At 41.7% G+C, this 18,033-nt stretch overlaps 1 protein-coding gene across 1 annotated transcript in view; it reads right to left on the minus strand.

The window, feature by feature from the left end:
- LOC129703922 (kinase non-catalytic C-lobe domain-containing protein 1) overlaps nucleotides 1-18,033 on the minus strand; it is a 191,076-nt gene that overhangs the window by 15,768 nt on the left and 157,275 nt on the right. Inside the window, 5 exon segments of the mRNA XM_055646635.1 lie at nucleotides 5,770-5,920; nucleotides 8,489-8,571; nucleotides 13,002-13,217; nucleotides 15,539-15,721; nucleotides 16,592-16,739. Coding sequence (XP_055502610.1) covers nucleotides 5,770-5,920; nucleotides 8,489-8,571; nucleotides 13,002-13,217; nucleotides 15,539-15,721; nucleotides 16,592-16,739 — 781 coding nt within the window.

Raw genomic sequence — 18,033 nt, forward strand, 5'->3', positions numbered from 1 at the left:
CTTCGGTGTAAACCAGCATCTGCAGTTCCTTTCTACACATACATTGGACACACTGATCTGTTTTGTAGTCAATGCCTACAATGTTCTGTTGTGCTGAATCAAAGCAAGAATTTCATTGTCCTATCAGGGGCACATGAAAATAAACTCTCTTGAATCTTCAAACATTGTTTCTATGCTAATTTAATATTTCAGACAAAACATTGAGATGCTATTCACTGCCCCATCAGAGAGATGTAATCAACATTTTTTGACGCATGCCAGCTGATCCGAGTTGGAGCAACCTGCAAGAAAATGTTTCAGATAAATTCATGACTTAAGAATTTAGCAGGAATTCTGGAACTGGTCCAGAAGCTGGAACATGAGCCATGAAAACTACTATCATAGGATGAGAACAGGTGAGGACCATTCATACAAATGGTTTACTCTCCATGGAATAAAAACTAATGTCAAGATCTTGACTGTGTTGCATCGAGCATCCCTAATAAAACAAATCAACATGAATCAAGACAAAAACATTTCACCGTCTAGAACTAATACCTGGCAGAGATGATAATGGTTGCTGTAAAAGTCATGTAGTTGACAGAATGGAAAGAGGTCCTTCAACTCAACTCGCCCCATTTGCCAGTATTTGATCCACATTCCTCTAAATGTCTTTTAAATGTTGTTATTGTACCTGGTTCAAGTACATCATCTAGCAGCTTGTTCTATATATCCACCACCCTCTGCGTGAACATGTTGCCCCCTAGACTTCCTATTTCCCCTCTTACTAACTTCCTATTCCCCTACCTTGGAATAAAGAATGTGTGCATTCACCCAAATGTGTGGTCTGGAGGCCTTTCATTTTAGTTCCGGGTCATCTTCTGCAGTAGCTACCTACGGTGATTCATTTGGCCTGCTCATCTTCTTACATTTAATGAATTGTTACAATAGGGATGTAATGTTGAGGCTCTATAAGGTATTTGAGTGTTTGATGGCACTGGGCCTGTACTCGCTGGAGTTTAGAAGAATGGGGGGGAGACCTCATTGAAACATACAGAATAGTGAAAGGTTTGGATAGAGTGGATGTGGAGAGGATGTTTCCACTCGTGGGAGAGTCTAGGACTGGAGGTCATAGCCTCAGAATTAAAGGACGTTCTTTTAGGAAGTAGATGAGGAAAAATGTCTTTAGTCAGAGGGTGGTGAATCTGTGGAATTCTTTGCCACATTTTGGAGGCCGTCAGTGGATATTTTTAAGGCAGAGATAGACAGATTCTTGATTAGTACAGGGGTAATTGGTTATTGGGAGAAGGCAGGAGAATGGAGTTAGGAGGGAGACATAGATCAGCCATGATTGAATGGTGGAGTAACTTGATGGGCTGAATGGCCTAATTCTACCTATTCCTTATGACCTTATGATTAGTACCGTGATCTTATTATTCTCAAGCCTCATTCTTATTCCAAAACCTTGCAGATTATTATTTCTTCAATGTATTTTCAATTCCATTAGGAATTGATTTCCTCAAATCTCTGTGAGTATCTTTTATCCATCCTGTTAAAAGCAGCCTTTGAGCCTTGAATGAAAGTATTGTATTCGTATTGTATTCAAATTTATTGTCATTGTCTCAATTTGAGACAACGAAATGAATTTTCCTTACAGGCAGTATCATTAAAAAAAATCACAAAGAAATTATAAAAATAAATAATAAATAAATAATAAAACATATTAAAAATAAAATTGAAATTGAATTAAAATAAAAAAAAAAAAAAAAGCACAAATACAGAAGTCCACGACACAACATAACATAAATGGCACCCAGGTGAGGACGGCACCATAGTCCAGCCAGCCTCCCCTCCGTGTTCATCCGTGGACGGGGCCTTCCAAGCACCCGCAGTCGCCGCCCCGGGTGGCCCGATGTTCAGGCCCTCACGCCGGGCTGGTGGAACGCCGACGCCGAACCCCGACGGTGAGCATCCTCCTCCTCAGCGGCCCGGACCTCCTGATCAGCCGCCTCCCGCTGCCGGAGTCTGCAGCTCCCGAGTCCGCAGGTCGAGCCGGGCAGAGTCACAGGACCCCGCGTTGATTAGTCAGCGCCGCCCGCGTTGGGAGCTCTGCAAACCGCAGCTCCGTGATGTTGGTGCAGCAGGTCCAGCACTCCGGGCTCCAAACGGCGACCCCCGGTAAGGCATCACCAGCCCCGCGATGTTCCAGCGCTGTCCCCGCCGCTGCTGGAGCTCTGGTCGATCCCGGCAGGAAAGGCCGCGCCAATCCAGGTAGGTAGGCCGCTGTGGGGGGGGGGGGGGGGGGCGAGGACGCGACTCGAATAATAGTCGCGTCTTCACCAGGAAGTGGCTGAAGGACGGTATCCCCCGCACCGTGGCCTCTTCCCCCACATTAAAACACCAAAAAACACAAAAAAAAACACTTTAACATAACTAAATAAACAAAAAAACAAAAAGATACCGGGCTGTAGGTGGAGGCTGCTGGCACCAGCGCCACCGGAAGTACAATAATAGGAAGCAGCTTATTTCTATGTACCCTATCTAAACCTGTCAAAATCATGCACAATTCTACTTCTGACTATATTTACCCAAGGATTACTATAATATGAAAAAGACACATCTAAAATCCTCATCCTGGAAGAATTCTTATACTTTGTCTCATAGAAAAACTTAGACGATCAGACAGTATCTCTGGAGATCTCATTTTGTGTCTGGACATTTAATGTTACCTATTCACGTTCAGATATGCTGCCCTAATCCACTGAGTTAATCCAACACTGTGTGTCCTTTTCAGCAAACGAGGATCTGTAGTTCCTTGTTTCATTATTATTTCTATCTTCTCTGAGATATTTAGATGTCCGGCGACCCGACTTCGGAGGCACGGCCGCGGGCCCAGTGGACGACAACGTCGGGAGCTCACAGGTCCCAGGTTGGTGACCTGTTTTTCTGGAGCTCCTGCAACAACAGCTTCGTCCGCTGGACTGGAGGGCGGCAGCTTCGACCGCCCCGGGCCGCGGAGTTTGAACCGGCCCATTCACGGAGCACGGTTGAGCAGCGGGACTTACTTACCATCACCCGGCGGGGTCACAACATCGGAGGCCTGGATCGCCTCAACGCAGAGGGAGAACAAGGAGGCAAGAGCCAAAGACTCTACGATTTTTGCCTTCCATCACAGTGAGGAGGTACCTGGTGGACTCACTGTGGTGGATGTTAATTTGTGTTTATTGTGTGTTTCTGTTATTTTTATTATATGTATGACTGCAAGGCAACACAACCAAAAGGTCTGAATGACAATAAAGGATACTTTGACTTTTGATCAGTTCTAAAAGTGATTAGATGTATTTTTTCTTCTTTTTTTCCCTCGTGGTACCTTGAGGTTAGAGAGTGACTTGCTATCACTCCGTTTCCATGGGTTCTTAGGTGGCTGATGGTGGCAATGTGCGATTCACAGGTTGTGCTGCAACTGGGATGGGGGGGGGGGGGGGGGGGGGGGGGGGGGGACTCAGTTGGATGGGTGTGTGGGTATAATGGTTGCTGGTCCTTACTCCTTCCATTTTCTTTCACCTTTCACGTGGTCCCAAAAAGGCCAAGGGTCTCATTGCTCTCCCAATGCTTCCTCACCATTTTCCACGGTCAATGAGGATATTAATTTATTTCACTACAAGGCTTTTAGGACATTCTTGAAACATTTCTTCTGCTCACTAAATAATCTCTTGCTGGGATGGATCTCAGAGTAGAGTAATGACAAGAGGATGCAATATTCAGTTGCATCTTAACTAGCAAGGTATATTATAAGTTACTTCTTTTGATGTGATATTTTCCTGCAACCAATTCCAGGAATGATTGGGTTAACATATGATGAGCGTTTGAAGGCATTGAGCCTGTACTTGCTTGACTTTAGAAGGATGAGGGGACACCTCTTTGAAACTTACCGAATAGTGAAAGGCCTGGATAGTGTGAAACGGATGTTTCCACGAGTGGGAGAGCCTAGGAACAGAGGCTATCGCCTCAGAATAAAAGGTCGTACCATAAGAAAGGAAATGGGAAGGAATATCTTCAGTCAGAGGGTAGTAAATGTGGAATTCATTGCCACAGATGGCTGGGAGGCCAAGTCGGATATTTTTAAGGCGGAAACTGGCAGATTCTTGATTAATACGGGTGTTAGGGGTCATGGGATGAAAGGAGGAGAATGGAGGAGTTGAGAAGGAAAGATAGATCAGCTTCCACGCTGTATCTCTAAACTAAACTAAAATCAAGATCCGAGCTGGTTCACAAATGGCCAGTGGCTTGCCTGGTCCTCCTTACTATCTAAAAGCCATGTGTCAGGAATGTGACTGAATACTCTGCACTTGCTCTGAGAAGTCTGACAACATCCAAATTGATCAACGCCTCCTTAATCGTCAGTTTTCATCACTTCTGGCACATTGCCATTGCAGTGTGTTTTTTTATGTGTATTTTTTTAATCACATCACTCGCCCCTCATCTCTACAATCTAAATGAAATTTGGCAACTTGTGCCTGTGAATCCCTCACGTTTGCATCTCCATCAAACACTGGTCTTTCCTGTTGTTGCCAAAAGCTTAGAAATGCTGCAGGAGTACACCGATATATATCAGTAGTTCAAGAGTACAGCAAACTACCATCTCGTTAGTTACCAATGGCAATGAAGACTGGTTTTGTCAGTAATGCCCATTTTCTGCAAGTATTTGCAACAACATAATATTTTTAAGTATGTTGTACTAACATCAATTTTTTAAAAACATGTGACAATAGCAGGATGATGAGATTACATGGGGGGAGTTTGCACCCCCGGGGCATGAACATCGAATTATCCCAATTTTGTTAGTCCTTGCTGTCTCCTCCCCTTCCTCAGCTCCCCTGCTATCTCCTCCCACCCTCCAGCCTTCTGGCTACTCCTCCTTTTCCCTTTCTTGTCCCCACCTACCCCCACCCCCGATCAGTCTGAAGAAGGGTTTCGGCCCGAAACGTTGCCTATTTCCTTCGCTCCATAGATGCTGCTGCACCCGCTGAGTTTCTCCAGCTTTTCTGTGTAACCTGATGAGATTACATTGCCCTTATTACAATGTGAAACAGAATACATAAAGGTCAATGAGGGAAGTCTTCAGGGCATGTCCCACTTGGGCATTTGTGCATCACGCAGAAGGCGTGCGAAGATTTTGTACATCCCAAAATCCTGGGGCGCCGCTCGCGTCCGCGCATCATTGCCTACGTCACCGCGTACATGCGCGCATAATGCGCACCATGCCCGCACCACATGCGCGTCACGACACGCGCGTCGTGCGTCGTGACACGTAAATGATGTCGCGTAAATGACGCACAAATGACACCCAAGTGCGACAGGCCCTTTAGGCTTAAGTTTATTATTGTCACATGTAGTGAAAAGCTTTGTCTTGGATGAGTCTTGGATAATTCTGCTGTCACCCTATTTCAGACAGCACACAAAAAGAGTGATATGTAGGGGGAGAAGAAAGCGAACCTGAGGTAATGGAGATGAAGCCTAAATGGCATAAATGAATCAGATTTTGCATTTTAATAAAAACCTAATATTTGACTGATTTACTTCTGACTAAATGCAAATAGAGTCTGAAATTGCTAAGAGCTGGTTCACAATAATGTCCAATAATCTTGATAGATGAATATTGTTTTGATCATTCCATAATGGAAACGAATATCAAAGACCATCACAATTCAAGAAATAGCCATTATTAAAGCTTGGTTGAATTGTAAAATTACCATAAATTTACATGTTAATTAAATTTGCAACGCTCACCTTACACGTGTTACATGTGACAATTTCAGCAGAGACCCAGCGGCTCACGTTGTCTGCATATTTAATCAGCTGATGGAGATATTGGTGCTGTTTGTATTTTGGAACAAATAAACTGTTGCTTTCTAAGGACGTGACTTCTGAAGTAACAGATCTGTGAATAGAAGTGTCGAAAAGAGCCATCAAAATCTGTGGTGTCTGAGCATATAAATTAAAACTGGCAGTCAATCAGGGCTTTTAGATTTCCGAGTCATGCCTTATTTACGAATCATGCTTTACACGGCAGTTAGTGGTAACAATGCTGCGCTGAAACGATCAAAGGTTTCTTATGAAGTCGATGGGGAGGCATTCTCACCTGCAAGGTATTTGATACTGGATAGGGTCTGGGCTGGCGATGGATTGCTAAACACTATTGGAACGAGTGAGATGTGTAAGACCTGGGGCATTTCACACTGCGCCCAGGTAGACACAAATTGCTGGAGTAGCTCAGCGGGTCTGACAGCATCTCTGGAGACGAGGAATAGTTGACTGTCTGAAGAAGGGTCACGACCTGAAACACCACCTATTACTTTTCTCCAGTGATGCTGTCTGACCCATTGAGTTACTATAGCTTTTTGTATCTATATTCAGTTTAAACCATCATCTGCAGTTCCTTCCTACATATATAAATTATATTATTTGATTTCCCATGTGCTCATAACAAAAAAAAAACTTCTTTATAAAGACAATTATGCAAACATAATTTTTCTGTTAACCACCAGATATAACTACCATTAAATTAACCCAGGGTGAATGAGAAGTTTAACTATAGAGTGCAAAAAAAGACCACTGGCGGGCTTTTGTTTTATATCATTTGAATTAAACACAATAAAATCACAGCCCATAAGAACAGGAGATTTGTTCGATCTGTATGCATAATATTTTGCCATTCTAAGGCTCAGAAATGTCCCTTTCAATTAATAACATTTAATATTTAAGCATAAATTGAAATTATTCCATGCTTGCACAGGGAGCCTTTTCAAATGCAGAGTAGAAGTCAGCTTTCGCTGCAGTTACGAAACACACAGAATGAAATAAAGGGCTTTTGGGAAATTATTTTCTACTTGTAATGAAGCCATGATATGTTGTCTTCAGCAGGGCATACACTGTTGTACACATTCTATTAATAGTTGATTTTGAATTGGTTAAACTTAATTGAAAATTATGCACTTCAATCAGAGAGATAGGATAATTTCAAGTATCAAAGTATGTATTAAGAAGGTAATGATATATAATAGTAATAAAGCATTCTAATCTTATTAATAATATTGCAGATTTGTCTGGAAGTTCAAAGATCAATTTTTGTTACTGCAAAATAATCAGATATTAGATGCAATTCCATGTTATACACAATCACCTTAGGCTGGACCTGTGTATTCCAGGCAGTCTTGCCAAATTACAATCGAAAACAACTCTTGTACTGTCATGAATTTCTGACTTTCTGCTCAAAGTATGGAAGAAATTTAGAATGAAATTCTGTTCTTTAAAATAGCGATTATAGATTTGGACGGAGTCTTTTAAAGTGAGCACCAGCGACTTTTGGATGAGGACAGTTTTGTGGAACCTTGGCCTCCCTCTTCTAAAGTCAACAATCAGCCTCTTGGTCTTACTGACATTGAGGGAAAGGTTGTTGTTCTGGCACCATTCAATCAGATGATCATTCTCTGTCCCATACATTGACTCATCATTAAACAAGAAGTTTCTAATGCTATTTGACAAAGTGAATAAGAATGTTTCATCCAAGTATTTCCACACTATAAATATATCTAAATTGGTTTTAACCATATAACCATATAACAATTACAGCACGGAAACAGGCCATCTCGGCCCTACAAGTCCATGCCGAACAATTTTTTTTCCCCTTAGTCCCACCTGCCTGCACTCGTACCATAACCCTCCATTCCCTTCTCATCCATATGCCTATCCAATTTATTTTTAAATGATACCAATGAACCTGCCTCCACCACTTACACTGGGAGCTCATTCCACACCGCCACCACTCTCTGCGTAAAGAAGTTCCCCCTCATATTACCCCTAAACTTCTGTCCCTTAATTCTGAAGTCATGTCCTCTTGTTTGAATCTTCCCTATTCTCAAAGGGAAAAGCTTGTCCACATCAACTCTGTCTATCCCTCTCATCATTTTAAAGATCTCTATCAGGTCCCCCCTTAACCTTCTGCGCTCCAGAGAATAAAGACCTAACTTATTCAACCTATCTCTGTAACTTAGTTGTTGAAACCCAGGCAACATTCTAGTAAATCTCCTCTGTACTCTCTCTATTTTGTTGACATCCTTCCTATAATTGGGCGACCAAAAATTGTACACCATACTCCAGATTTGGTCTCACCAATGCCTTGTACAATTTTAACATTACATCCCAGCTTCTATACTCAATGCTCTGATTTATAAAGGCTAGCATACCAAAAGCTTTCTTTACCACCCTATCTATATGAGATTCCACCTTCAAGGAACTATGCACGGTTATACACAGATCCCTCTGTTCAACTGTATTCTTCAATTCCCTACCATTTACCATGTAATGTAAATGTCTGCATCATTTCAATGAATTCACTGTCAGCAGATAATCTGATTATTTAAGCATCATTTAAGCATTATATAATGAGATAATCTGATTATTTAAACATTATTTAAGCATTATATAATGAGAACCGATCTAAACCCACTTTAGAACTGTAGAGGGTGTGTCATTTATGCCAAATGATCTTGAATTCAGAAAATGGACTGGATGACAATCTTGGAACAGCTCCTGAAATTATAGGAAAATATTTTAATCAAAATTATTAAATTTCAAATACGCATACAGCAGCTGCAACCAAAAAAAGTTACGTAAAACTTCAGTGCACCATAAAGGAACAGCACAGATGTTATAGAGAAGGAACTGTCTTGGTTTTATCCCAAGTCAATTCAATTTGCGATAAAGGCTGCAGAAAAATACACCAAACAGTCTTTTTCTCCCAATGTCATGCTCAATATTTTATCCACAGGCCTACTTAGCTTAGACAGACACAAAAAGCTGGAGTAGCTCAGCGGGACAGGCAGCATCTCTGGAGAGAAGGAATGGGTAACGTTTTGGATCGAGACCCTTCTTCAGACTGCCGACCTATTTAGCTTGTTTGTTATGCAGAGTTTGGCGGTGAAAGGGTGCTAGTGGTGGTGGGAAGGTTTGTTTGGTGGGCTCAAATTGTAGTCAGATAAGAAAATGTTTTTTTCTTCATGAGAAGAATAGTTATTGGAGGAAGAAGCCACCTCCTTTAACTGGAGTTTAGGTGGGAATGAACTGACACTACTATCAATCAGGTACTGGATATAAATGGAGTCACAAAACCTGAAAATGGATTAAAAAAACATGAACATTTGAACAATTTTGTTATCAACATAAGGAAATTTGAGCCATTTACACCAACCATTAAAAAATATAAGGCCATGCCCATCATAATTTTGTACTCAATTGACCATATCCCTACAAAATTACCGGCCCTCCAACTTCCTTTCTGATGAAAGATACCAACTCTGTTCCTCAATCCTGGATAAATGTTTTTATTTCAGATTTACTGTAATTTAATATTTTGCTTTTGAGATTTCTTGCCTCCTGAAATGGCCAGCATTGAAAATGGTTTCTGTTGAAGCATTCTTGTTTCATCACTCTTCAATTAAAAACACACCCTTGACCTTTCTAGACTAAATTATTCCACCCCATTTCTGATGCTCTCTCCGAACTGCAAACGGTATCAATAAAAAGTTTAGAGGGGGGGAGTGGTGGTGGTGGTGGTGGGGGGGGGGGGGGGGGGGGGGGGGGGGGGGGATGCAGGAGAGTGGTTAGCGGCCCGAAACGTTGCCTATTTCCTTCGCTCCATAGATGCTGCTGCACACGCTGAGTTTCTCCAGCATTTTTGTGTATGTACAGGAGAGTGGTGTTGTGGGTGGGGAAAGAGCTGACCTTGAGAAATTTACATTTGCTAATACAGAATTCTTATCAAATCCTCTGTTGAACCATCTCAATTAAACATAATAATAATAATAACATAATTACTTCATGATTGATTCCAACAGGCAGTATTCATTAAAATAAAACACTCGCAAAATTACGATTTTTTCTTTAGATTTCCTGTGAGAATAAGAATTACAGTACAAACCATCTCAAATGGTTGAGACTGGATAAGATTAGAATAAGGTTGCAACTAATGAGGTGCAAGTAATCAGGAGATGCTTGTGGAAGTAGCATTTCATAAACGCTTAATGAGCACAATCAGGGAAGAGGCGGTTTGTCTCAAATAACAGTCCCGCTGAGACTTGTTACTCTGTTTATTATTACAAAATTATATCTACTATAGATTCTGTAATAATTCATTTGCTGCAAGTCTTATACCATGGTTGAATTCACTAACAATTCTATTTATTTCATGTCTTTTTACATTGGAACTAAATCCCATGGTAGTTATTATTGGAACATTTATGGAAAGTGGGCATTCCTGGGAAGGCCAGACTGCGTTCATTCTCTATCTCTAATTGTCCTCGAGAAGGCAGTATTGAGCCACTTTCTTGAACTGTTGTCAGTCATTCTTACGGTGAAGGTATTCACACAAACGTTCCTGGAATAAAGAGCCATTGAGAATATAGGAGCTGTGATGTACTTCACTGGATACACACAGTGGGGTTCGATTCAGTGAGGAACCTGCAGGTGGCAGTGCTTCCATGTGTCTGTTATCCTTGGCCGTCCAGGAGCAAGGTTTGCAGGTTTGTCAGATGCTGTTGGAGAGGCCCAGATGAGCAACTGCAGGGCATGTTGCAGACAGCTTAAGCTGCACTAAGATGGTGGAGCGGTTACAAATCAAACTGGCTGTTTTGTGCTGGATGGTGTTCAGCTTTCTGAGTAAAGTGGCAGCTTGTGGCATCCAGGTAAGTGGAGAAGATTGGAGATTTCCTCACCCTCCTGAACTGTACCTTCCCTATAATGAAACGGCTCTGAGTGTTGGGAGCTGGGTCACCTACCACAAATACCCTGTTTCTGACCTGTTCTTGTATCTACAGTGATTATGTGGATGATCCTGTTGCGATCCTGATCAGTGACGACACTCAGGATATTGATGTGGCTAATGATAATGCAATTGATTGTCAAGGATAGTGGTTAGATTACTTCTTCCTAGAGATGGCCATATTTGACTTTCTGATACTTTAGAAAAGAGAGCATAAAAGGAATGTGCAAGGAACTTACAGAATAATGAAAGGCAAAGATAGAGTGGATGTGGAAAGGATGTTTCCACTGGTGGAAGAGTTTAGGACCGGAGGTCATAGCCTCAGAATTAAATGGCGCTCATTTTGAAAGGAGGTGAGGAGGAACTTCTTTAGTCAGAGGGTAGTTAATCCGTGGAGGCCTAGTCAGTGGATATTTTTACAACAGAGATAGACAAATTCTTGATTAGAATGGGTGTCAAGGGTTATGGGCAGAAGGCAGGAAAATGGGATTAGGAGGCAGAGATCAGCCATGATTGAATGGCAGAGTAGACTCGATGGGCTGAATGGCCTAATTCTACTCCCATAACTTGTGAATTTGTGAACTTGTGAGGAAGACACTGACAATAATAATAAGAGATGTAAAATGGCAAACTTCCTGTTACCTATGTTGCACCAATGTACAGGTTTATGATTAATCTTAACAGATCTGAGAACTTTAAAAATATTTCAAAATCAAAAACAAGAATTAAAATCATAATTAATTGATATCATTGATTATAATTAATTATATATGAATTATAATCAATGATATTCATTAATTATATTTAATTATATATTCTTTATAAATATAATTAGTCTGATCTGACCAAGAAACAAATATATTCAGGGTGTATTATTTTTGCTATTTCTATATTTTAGTGATGGAAATGATCAAAACAATATTTTTCAGATGTTAAATAACCAATTAAATGCTGCATTTAATATTACCACAAAAAAAGATTCAGGTAACTTTTCATCGAAGATTTGAATGTGTTCATTGATTTGTTGATTTATTAGTTGCCATTTTAAAAGTGAACATCGCAAAATGATATATTTCATCTCTGCCTTTTAATTCTCATTTTTTGTGCATCATTGATACTGGACTATCATTATTTCTGGAATAGGATAAAGAGAATTATTGCTTGACAATATGCTGCTTGCTCTCAAAGGGAAGACGTTATGTTTTTTAAATATGGTAATAATTCCCCCGATATTGGATGTTTAGTTTAGTTTTGAGATACAGTGAGGAAACAGGCCCTTCGGCCCACCGAGCCACGCCTACCAGCGATACCTGCATATTAACACTATCCTACACACAATAGGGACAATGTTTACATTTACCAAGTCAATTAACCTACAATCCTGAACATCTTTGGAGTGCGGGAGGAAACCGAAGATCTTGGAGAAAACCCATGCAGGCCATGGGGAGAACGTACAAACTCCGTACAGCCTTGACCCATAGTCGGGATCTAACCTGCTTCTCCGGTGCTGCAAGTGCTGTAAGGCAGCAACTCTACCTCTGTGCCACCTGCCACCAAATGAGCAGACATTTGAATCTGCACAGCAAGGATGAACGTTAATCCCAGTTGTATCAATGTTTGGCCAATACAGACCAGAGCGAGTTGTATGGTTTTGAAGTAATGTGTAGATTCTAAATTTAACGGCATGTCAAGTTATTTTTCTGCATTTGAACAGTCAGTCAATGCGACAGATTCAACTGGGAAATGATGGGGGCAGTTATACAAATATAGGATATATGGCACCAAAGCAGGCCACTTGGTGTAGCCCCCCTAATGCGTCTATATTATTAATTTCAACCACTCCCTGTGGTAACATATTCCATATTCATTTCAACCATTTCCTGTGGTAACATATTCCATAGTAGAAACAGTAGCAATATCAACTGACCTGAATATCCCCAGATTAGAGAAAATTTCCCATTAAAAACAGGATGTTTATTGAAAATAGAAACAGGCTCAGCTGTAAGGAACAAGGCAATATACAATGTTAATGTGTACAGGTGAATATTGATCACTGATATGAAAAGCTAGTGAACTCATTGCAAGTCAATTCTTTTGGGAGAGGAGAGCAGAAGAGAAAGGACATTGGTGAGAACACCAAAAGGAGTATCTTTTGCTTTGTTAGATTGTCTAAAAACATTTGTGATGAGAATTTTAACGATACCTGTTGCAGTAAGGTCAGTTGCTGGGCTATATGCTGTGCGCTGTAAACAGCCAATGTGAAGTGGTCTTTGTGACCAGGTTTCTGGTAAACTCCCAAGTGTTCTGTTGTAAAGTTATTATAACAAGGCCTTGGAGGGGCAGCTGCTGTATTGTTACATCTTTCCTTATGATGAGGGCTCGATGACTCCATGCTTTTCGTGATCTTCCACTTAAAACTCTGTTATAGCAAAAACAAATTTGCAGAAAGTAACGTGATGCAACATTGCTAAAAATCTAAAGCATTCATGAAAGGCATTTTCAGGTATTATTTTATTTCCAAAGATATTTTTCAACTTATTATGCACTTACATTCATCAGTACAGGTGCACAACCTTTTATCCGGAGTTTCGGAAACCGAAAAGCTTCGAAAACCGGACATTTTTTCCAGGATGTCGTCTGCACACCAAAGTTCGCGTTTGGCGCCAAACTTGACCCGAAACGACCCACGGTCAACCCAGGTCTGTACTACTGTAGTGGCTGCCTCCTCCCCAGAGACTGGGGAGACACTTAAACATCTGTAAATCATTGCTTAAATGTTAGTCAGTTAGTTTGGAGGGCTTTTATGTGAAGGGGGGGGGGGGGAAGGGGGAAACTTTAATTCTTAGTCCCCTACCTGGTCCCCTACCTGGTCGGAGAGGCGGGGAGTGGGCAATGCCTTACGGGTCGCCGTGGGCTCCGGAGCAAGCTCCGTGCAGCAAGCTCGCGGAGCGCTGTCCGGCGCGCCGAGTTCCGACCCCCCAACTCTCGCGGAGCGGCGGCGCGGCCCGCGGCCCACGGCCAGATGGCCCCAGCTACGCGATGTTGCCTTACGGCGCTGGATTGCCCGCTCCCCAGTATCCCAGCGCGCGCGCCGCCAGGGGTAGAGCTGGGGCTGCGGGCGTCTGGCCGCGGGCGGCGCTGGATTTGGAGCGCCGCGCAGCCAGGCGTAGAGTTGCCGGGCGTTGGAGCTACAACCGGCGCCGCCCGCGGCCAGACACCCGCAACCCCCAGCCCCCAGCTCCGCGATGTTGGGAGTCGGCGGCCACAGCGCTCCGGAGCTTGCTGCACGGCGACCCGGTAAGGCATTGCCCGCTCCCTGCCTCTCCGACCAGGTAGGGGACTAAGAATTAAAGTTTCCCCCTTCACCCCCCCACCACATAAAATCCCTCCAAACTAACTGACTAACATTTAAGCAATGATTTACAATGATTCCCCGGTCTCCGGGGAGGAGGCAGCCGCTCCAGACTTTTCAAGCCGCCCGCGCTACCTACCTAATCTACGCTAAAAATCTTCCATTCGGAAATCCGAAAAATTCCGAAATCCGAGAAGTGTCTGGTCCCAAGGCTTTCGGATAAAAGGTTGTGCACCTGTATGTCTAAATGAAAATAGAAAGTCTAATTTGAATAAAAATGAATAGGTGGTGATAAACTGAGTATGTTAAATTATCTGCTGATTATCTTTCTGTTAACAGTATGAATTGCAAGTATGTATCAATCATGTTGTCAACAAATTGCTTAAGTATTTGGTGAGCAGCCTAATTGAAATAAATCATGCTAGTTTTATTTATATTTATGTTGATAGTAACTGTTACTGTGAAAAATAACGTTGGGGAATTTCTGCAATAAATTATTGGGAAAGAGCAATATTATTTTCCTTCATTATTCATCAATTATATTATGCATCACATAACTCCAGATCTATACAAGGACATCATCCATTCAACCCCTTAACTACTGATTCTAGCCCCCGCCACTCCATTCAATTATCCTGCCCTCTCCGATTTCACTCTCCAAATTCTCTGCGGATTGATTGACTCCAACTTTCCATTCTGATCCCCAACATTCCCAGTCAAACAATTCTCTCTACTACCACTTCCCTGACATGTTCCTCCTGCTCCTGACCTCAACTATGAAACTGGCAGATTTCCTTTGTGTCATTCACCATTGTGAAGAAAACACCTGGGTTATTAAGGCCTGTTCAGTGGTTTGCAACATGGGACGCAAAAAAAACCTTTCAACAACCTGCTGCAAACTGAGGGATAAACACGCCTTTACTGTTACTCGCCAGTTTTGAAGCAATGTTTTTATACACAATATTATTATCACTGTCTTGTGTATCGACAGCAAAAATCTTTATTTTGCGTTCCATCCAGGCAGGTCACTCCACATATAAGTACATACAAATATCAATGTATTACAAAAAGAAAAAAGAAGAATGTACTATAGAATGTTATTGCTGCAGGGACAGTGCAGATAAAAAAAGTGCAAGTCACAAGGTAGGTTTGAAGATCAAGAATTCATCTCAGCGTGAGAGAGGTTTGATCAAGGAAAGAAGTTGTGTGCTTTCAAACTTTAGCATTTTCTGCCCAAAGGGAGAGGAGAGAAGAGAGAATAACCGGTGTGGGAACAACCTTGATTATATCGGCTGTTTTCCCCAAGAGTGCTGGAATTGGAGATGGAATCATTGCAGAGAAAGCTGAAATTACATTATTAATTTTGGTAGGAGAACAAAGCAACAAACCTTTCTGGAAATATCTTCATCGGAACATTTTATAGAGACTGAGTGAACTGAATCATTATCTTCGTCAATCTTCATGTCCTCAAAATTGAAGCTGGAGTAAGACAGTGTAAAGGCCATTTTACCATCGGAGAGGGTTTTAAGTAAATTAATTAAATATTGGCCCCGGACATCAATCGGAATAACCTAGCAAAAAAATGAACAAATTAGTAAAGGTAATATACAGAAATATTACTTTATTTTTAATGTTTCTGTTGTATGATTATACATAATTTCATGCATCTTTTGTTGGACTCGCTGTGTACACATCATCCACTCGTTATTACTAAATGTACAACCTGTAATATGATTTGCTCTGCCGTTTTTCCGCTCATGTTTTATCAAGTACATTATGCATGCACATGGCTATGTTCAAAACAAAAATATGTGGTATTATTAATGTCTGTCAGGAAATTGGATTTCACCCTTATTTGATGCAGTGAAAGACACGGATCAGACACAGAATCATTACTCTATCGGAGAAATTCTCTACCACACCCAATAGAAAGAATTGTGAAAATGTGCAACGAGGCAACAAACAGATGCTCTGCACAAACCAGACAGGATCACGCATCAATTTAGTTTAGTTTGGTTTATTGTCACGTGTACCGACGTACAGTGAAAAGCTTTTTCTCATGGGATTCCTGGTGTTTTCCCAACTTTCATCTGGAATTGGATCCGCCATAAAATGCGTTTTCCGTTTGAGTTTCCACTTTGCTTCCAGGTGTAGGCGTAATTATCCCAATGCACCAATGTAATACCACAGAGAAATGAAACCACGTTCTCTGAACAGCAACTTGAGTGAAAGCAATAACTAGCAGGCAAATGCAAATTATATCACACTGTGAGAATTAAATGGTTTGATAGATTAAATCAAGCAGTAATTTCTAGATATTTCAGTATTATTATTCATTGTATGTTAAATATGTTTCCTTAGCAATGATCTTGCATTTGTGAATATTTATTGTGAATACTTTGAGCACTAGCATTTTTTTAATCCATATAGGTTCAAAATACCTTTCTGGAAACAAAAGTTTCTAATTTGTGTAGAATAACAGCATCCTGTACAAAGTCCATACTGTAGCACTCTTCAATCCAAGCTTGCAGTAGATCTAAACTTCGATTGTACACCTTCATGCAATCAGGTGACCCCTTTTGTTTCAGGCTGGAATTACATTTAAAAAAGAGTTTACCATAAACAAAAATGATGGTTTACAAGTAATAATAATAATAATAAATTTTATTTATGGGCGCCTTTCAAGAGTCTCAAGGACACCTTACAAAAATTTAGCAGGTAGAGGAAAAACATGTAAGGGGAATGAAATAAATAGTAGAGACATGACTAGTACACAAAGTAAAGACAGAATTCAATACAAAACACAATATGAGGCAATTAATGCACAGATGAAAAGGGAGGGGGACGCGGGGCTAAGGATAGGCAGAGCTGAAGAGATGGGTCTTGAGGCGGGACTGGAAGATGGTGAGGGACATGGCATTGCGGATCAGTTGGGGGAGGGAGTTCCAGAGCCTGGGAGCTGCCCTGGAGAAGGCTCTGTCCCCAAAACTGCAGAGGTTGGACTTGTGGATGGAGAGGAGACCGGCTGATGTGGATCTGAGGGACCGTGAGGGTTGGTAGGGGGAGAGCAGGTCAGTGAGATATGGGGGGGCCAGATGGTGGAGGGCTTTGTAGGTGAGGATCAGGATTTTGTAGGTGATCCGGTGGGAGATGGGAAGCCAGTGAAGTTGTTTGAGGACTGGAGTGATGTGATGCCAGGATTTGGTGTGGGTGATGAGTCGGGCGGCTGCGTTCTGGACCAGTTGGAGTCGGTTGATGTAGGTGGAGCTGATGCCAAGGAGAATTGAGTTGCAATAGTCCAGTCGGGAGGAGATGAAGGCATGGATGAGTCTTTCAGCAGCGGGAGGTGTGAGAGAGGGTCTGAGATTGGCGATGTTGCGGAGATGAAAGAAGGAGGTTTTAATGACATTTAATGACGTAGTAATAAAGTATCTGACGCATGTTCCACACTGAGTGTAGGAAGGAACTGGTTTAAACTGAAGATAGACACAAAATGCTGGAGTAACTCAGTGGGTCAGACAGCATCTCTGGAGAGAAGGAATGGGTGACGTTTCGGGTTGAGACTATGGTATGAAGGTCTCGACCCGAATATCACCCATTCCTTCTCTCCAGAGATGCTGCCTGTCCCGCTGAGTTACTCAGGCATTTTGTGTCGATCCACACTTTAAGTGGCTTCTCATGACATTATAAATTGCTGTGAGAACTGCAGAGCTACTAACGCTTAAGAAATAGGACTAAGCACTTTGCTATAACTATTGATATAATTTGGTAAAATGTTATTCCTTGAACCAGTAAAATAATTTAACAAAAGGTCATCCGGGTGAATGAGAGCTTCTTAGATAGAATAAGGTGGTCATGCTCAAGTCCAGATAAAGAGAAGGTG

This window comes from Leucoraja erinacea, chromosome 15 (assembly GCF_028641065.1).
Source record: "Leucoraja erinacea ecotype New England chromosome 15, Leri_hhj_1, whole genome shotgun sequence".
In the NCBI taxonomy this organism is placed as follows: domain Eukaryota; kingdom Metazoa; phylum Chordata; class Chondrichthyes; order Rajiformes; family Rajidae; genus Leucoraja; species Leucoraja erinaceus.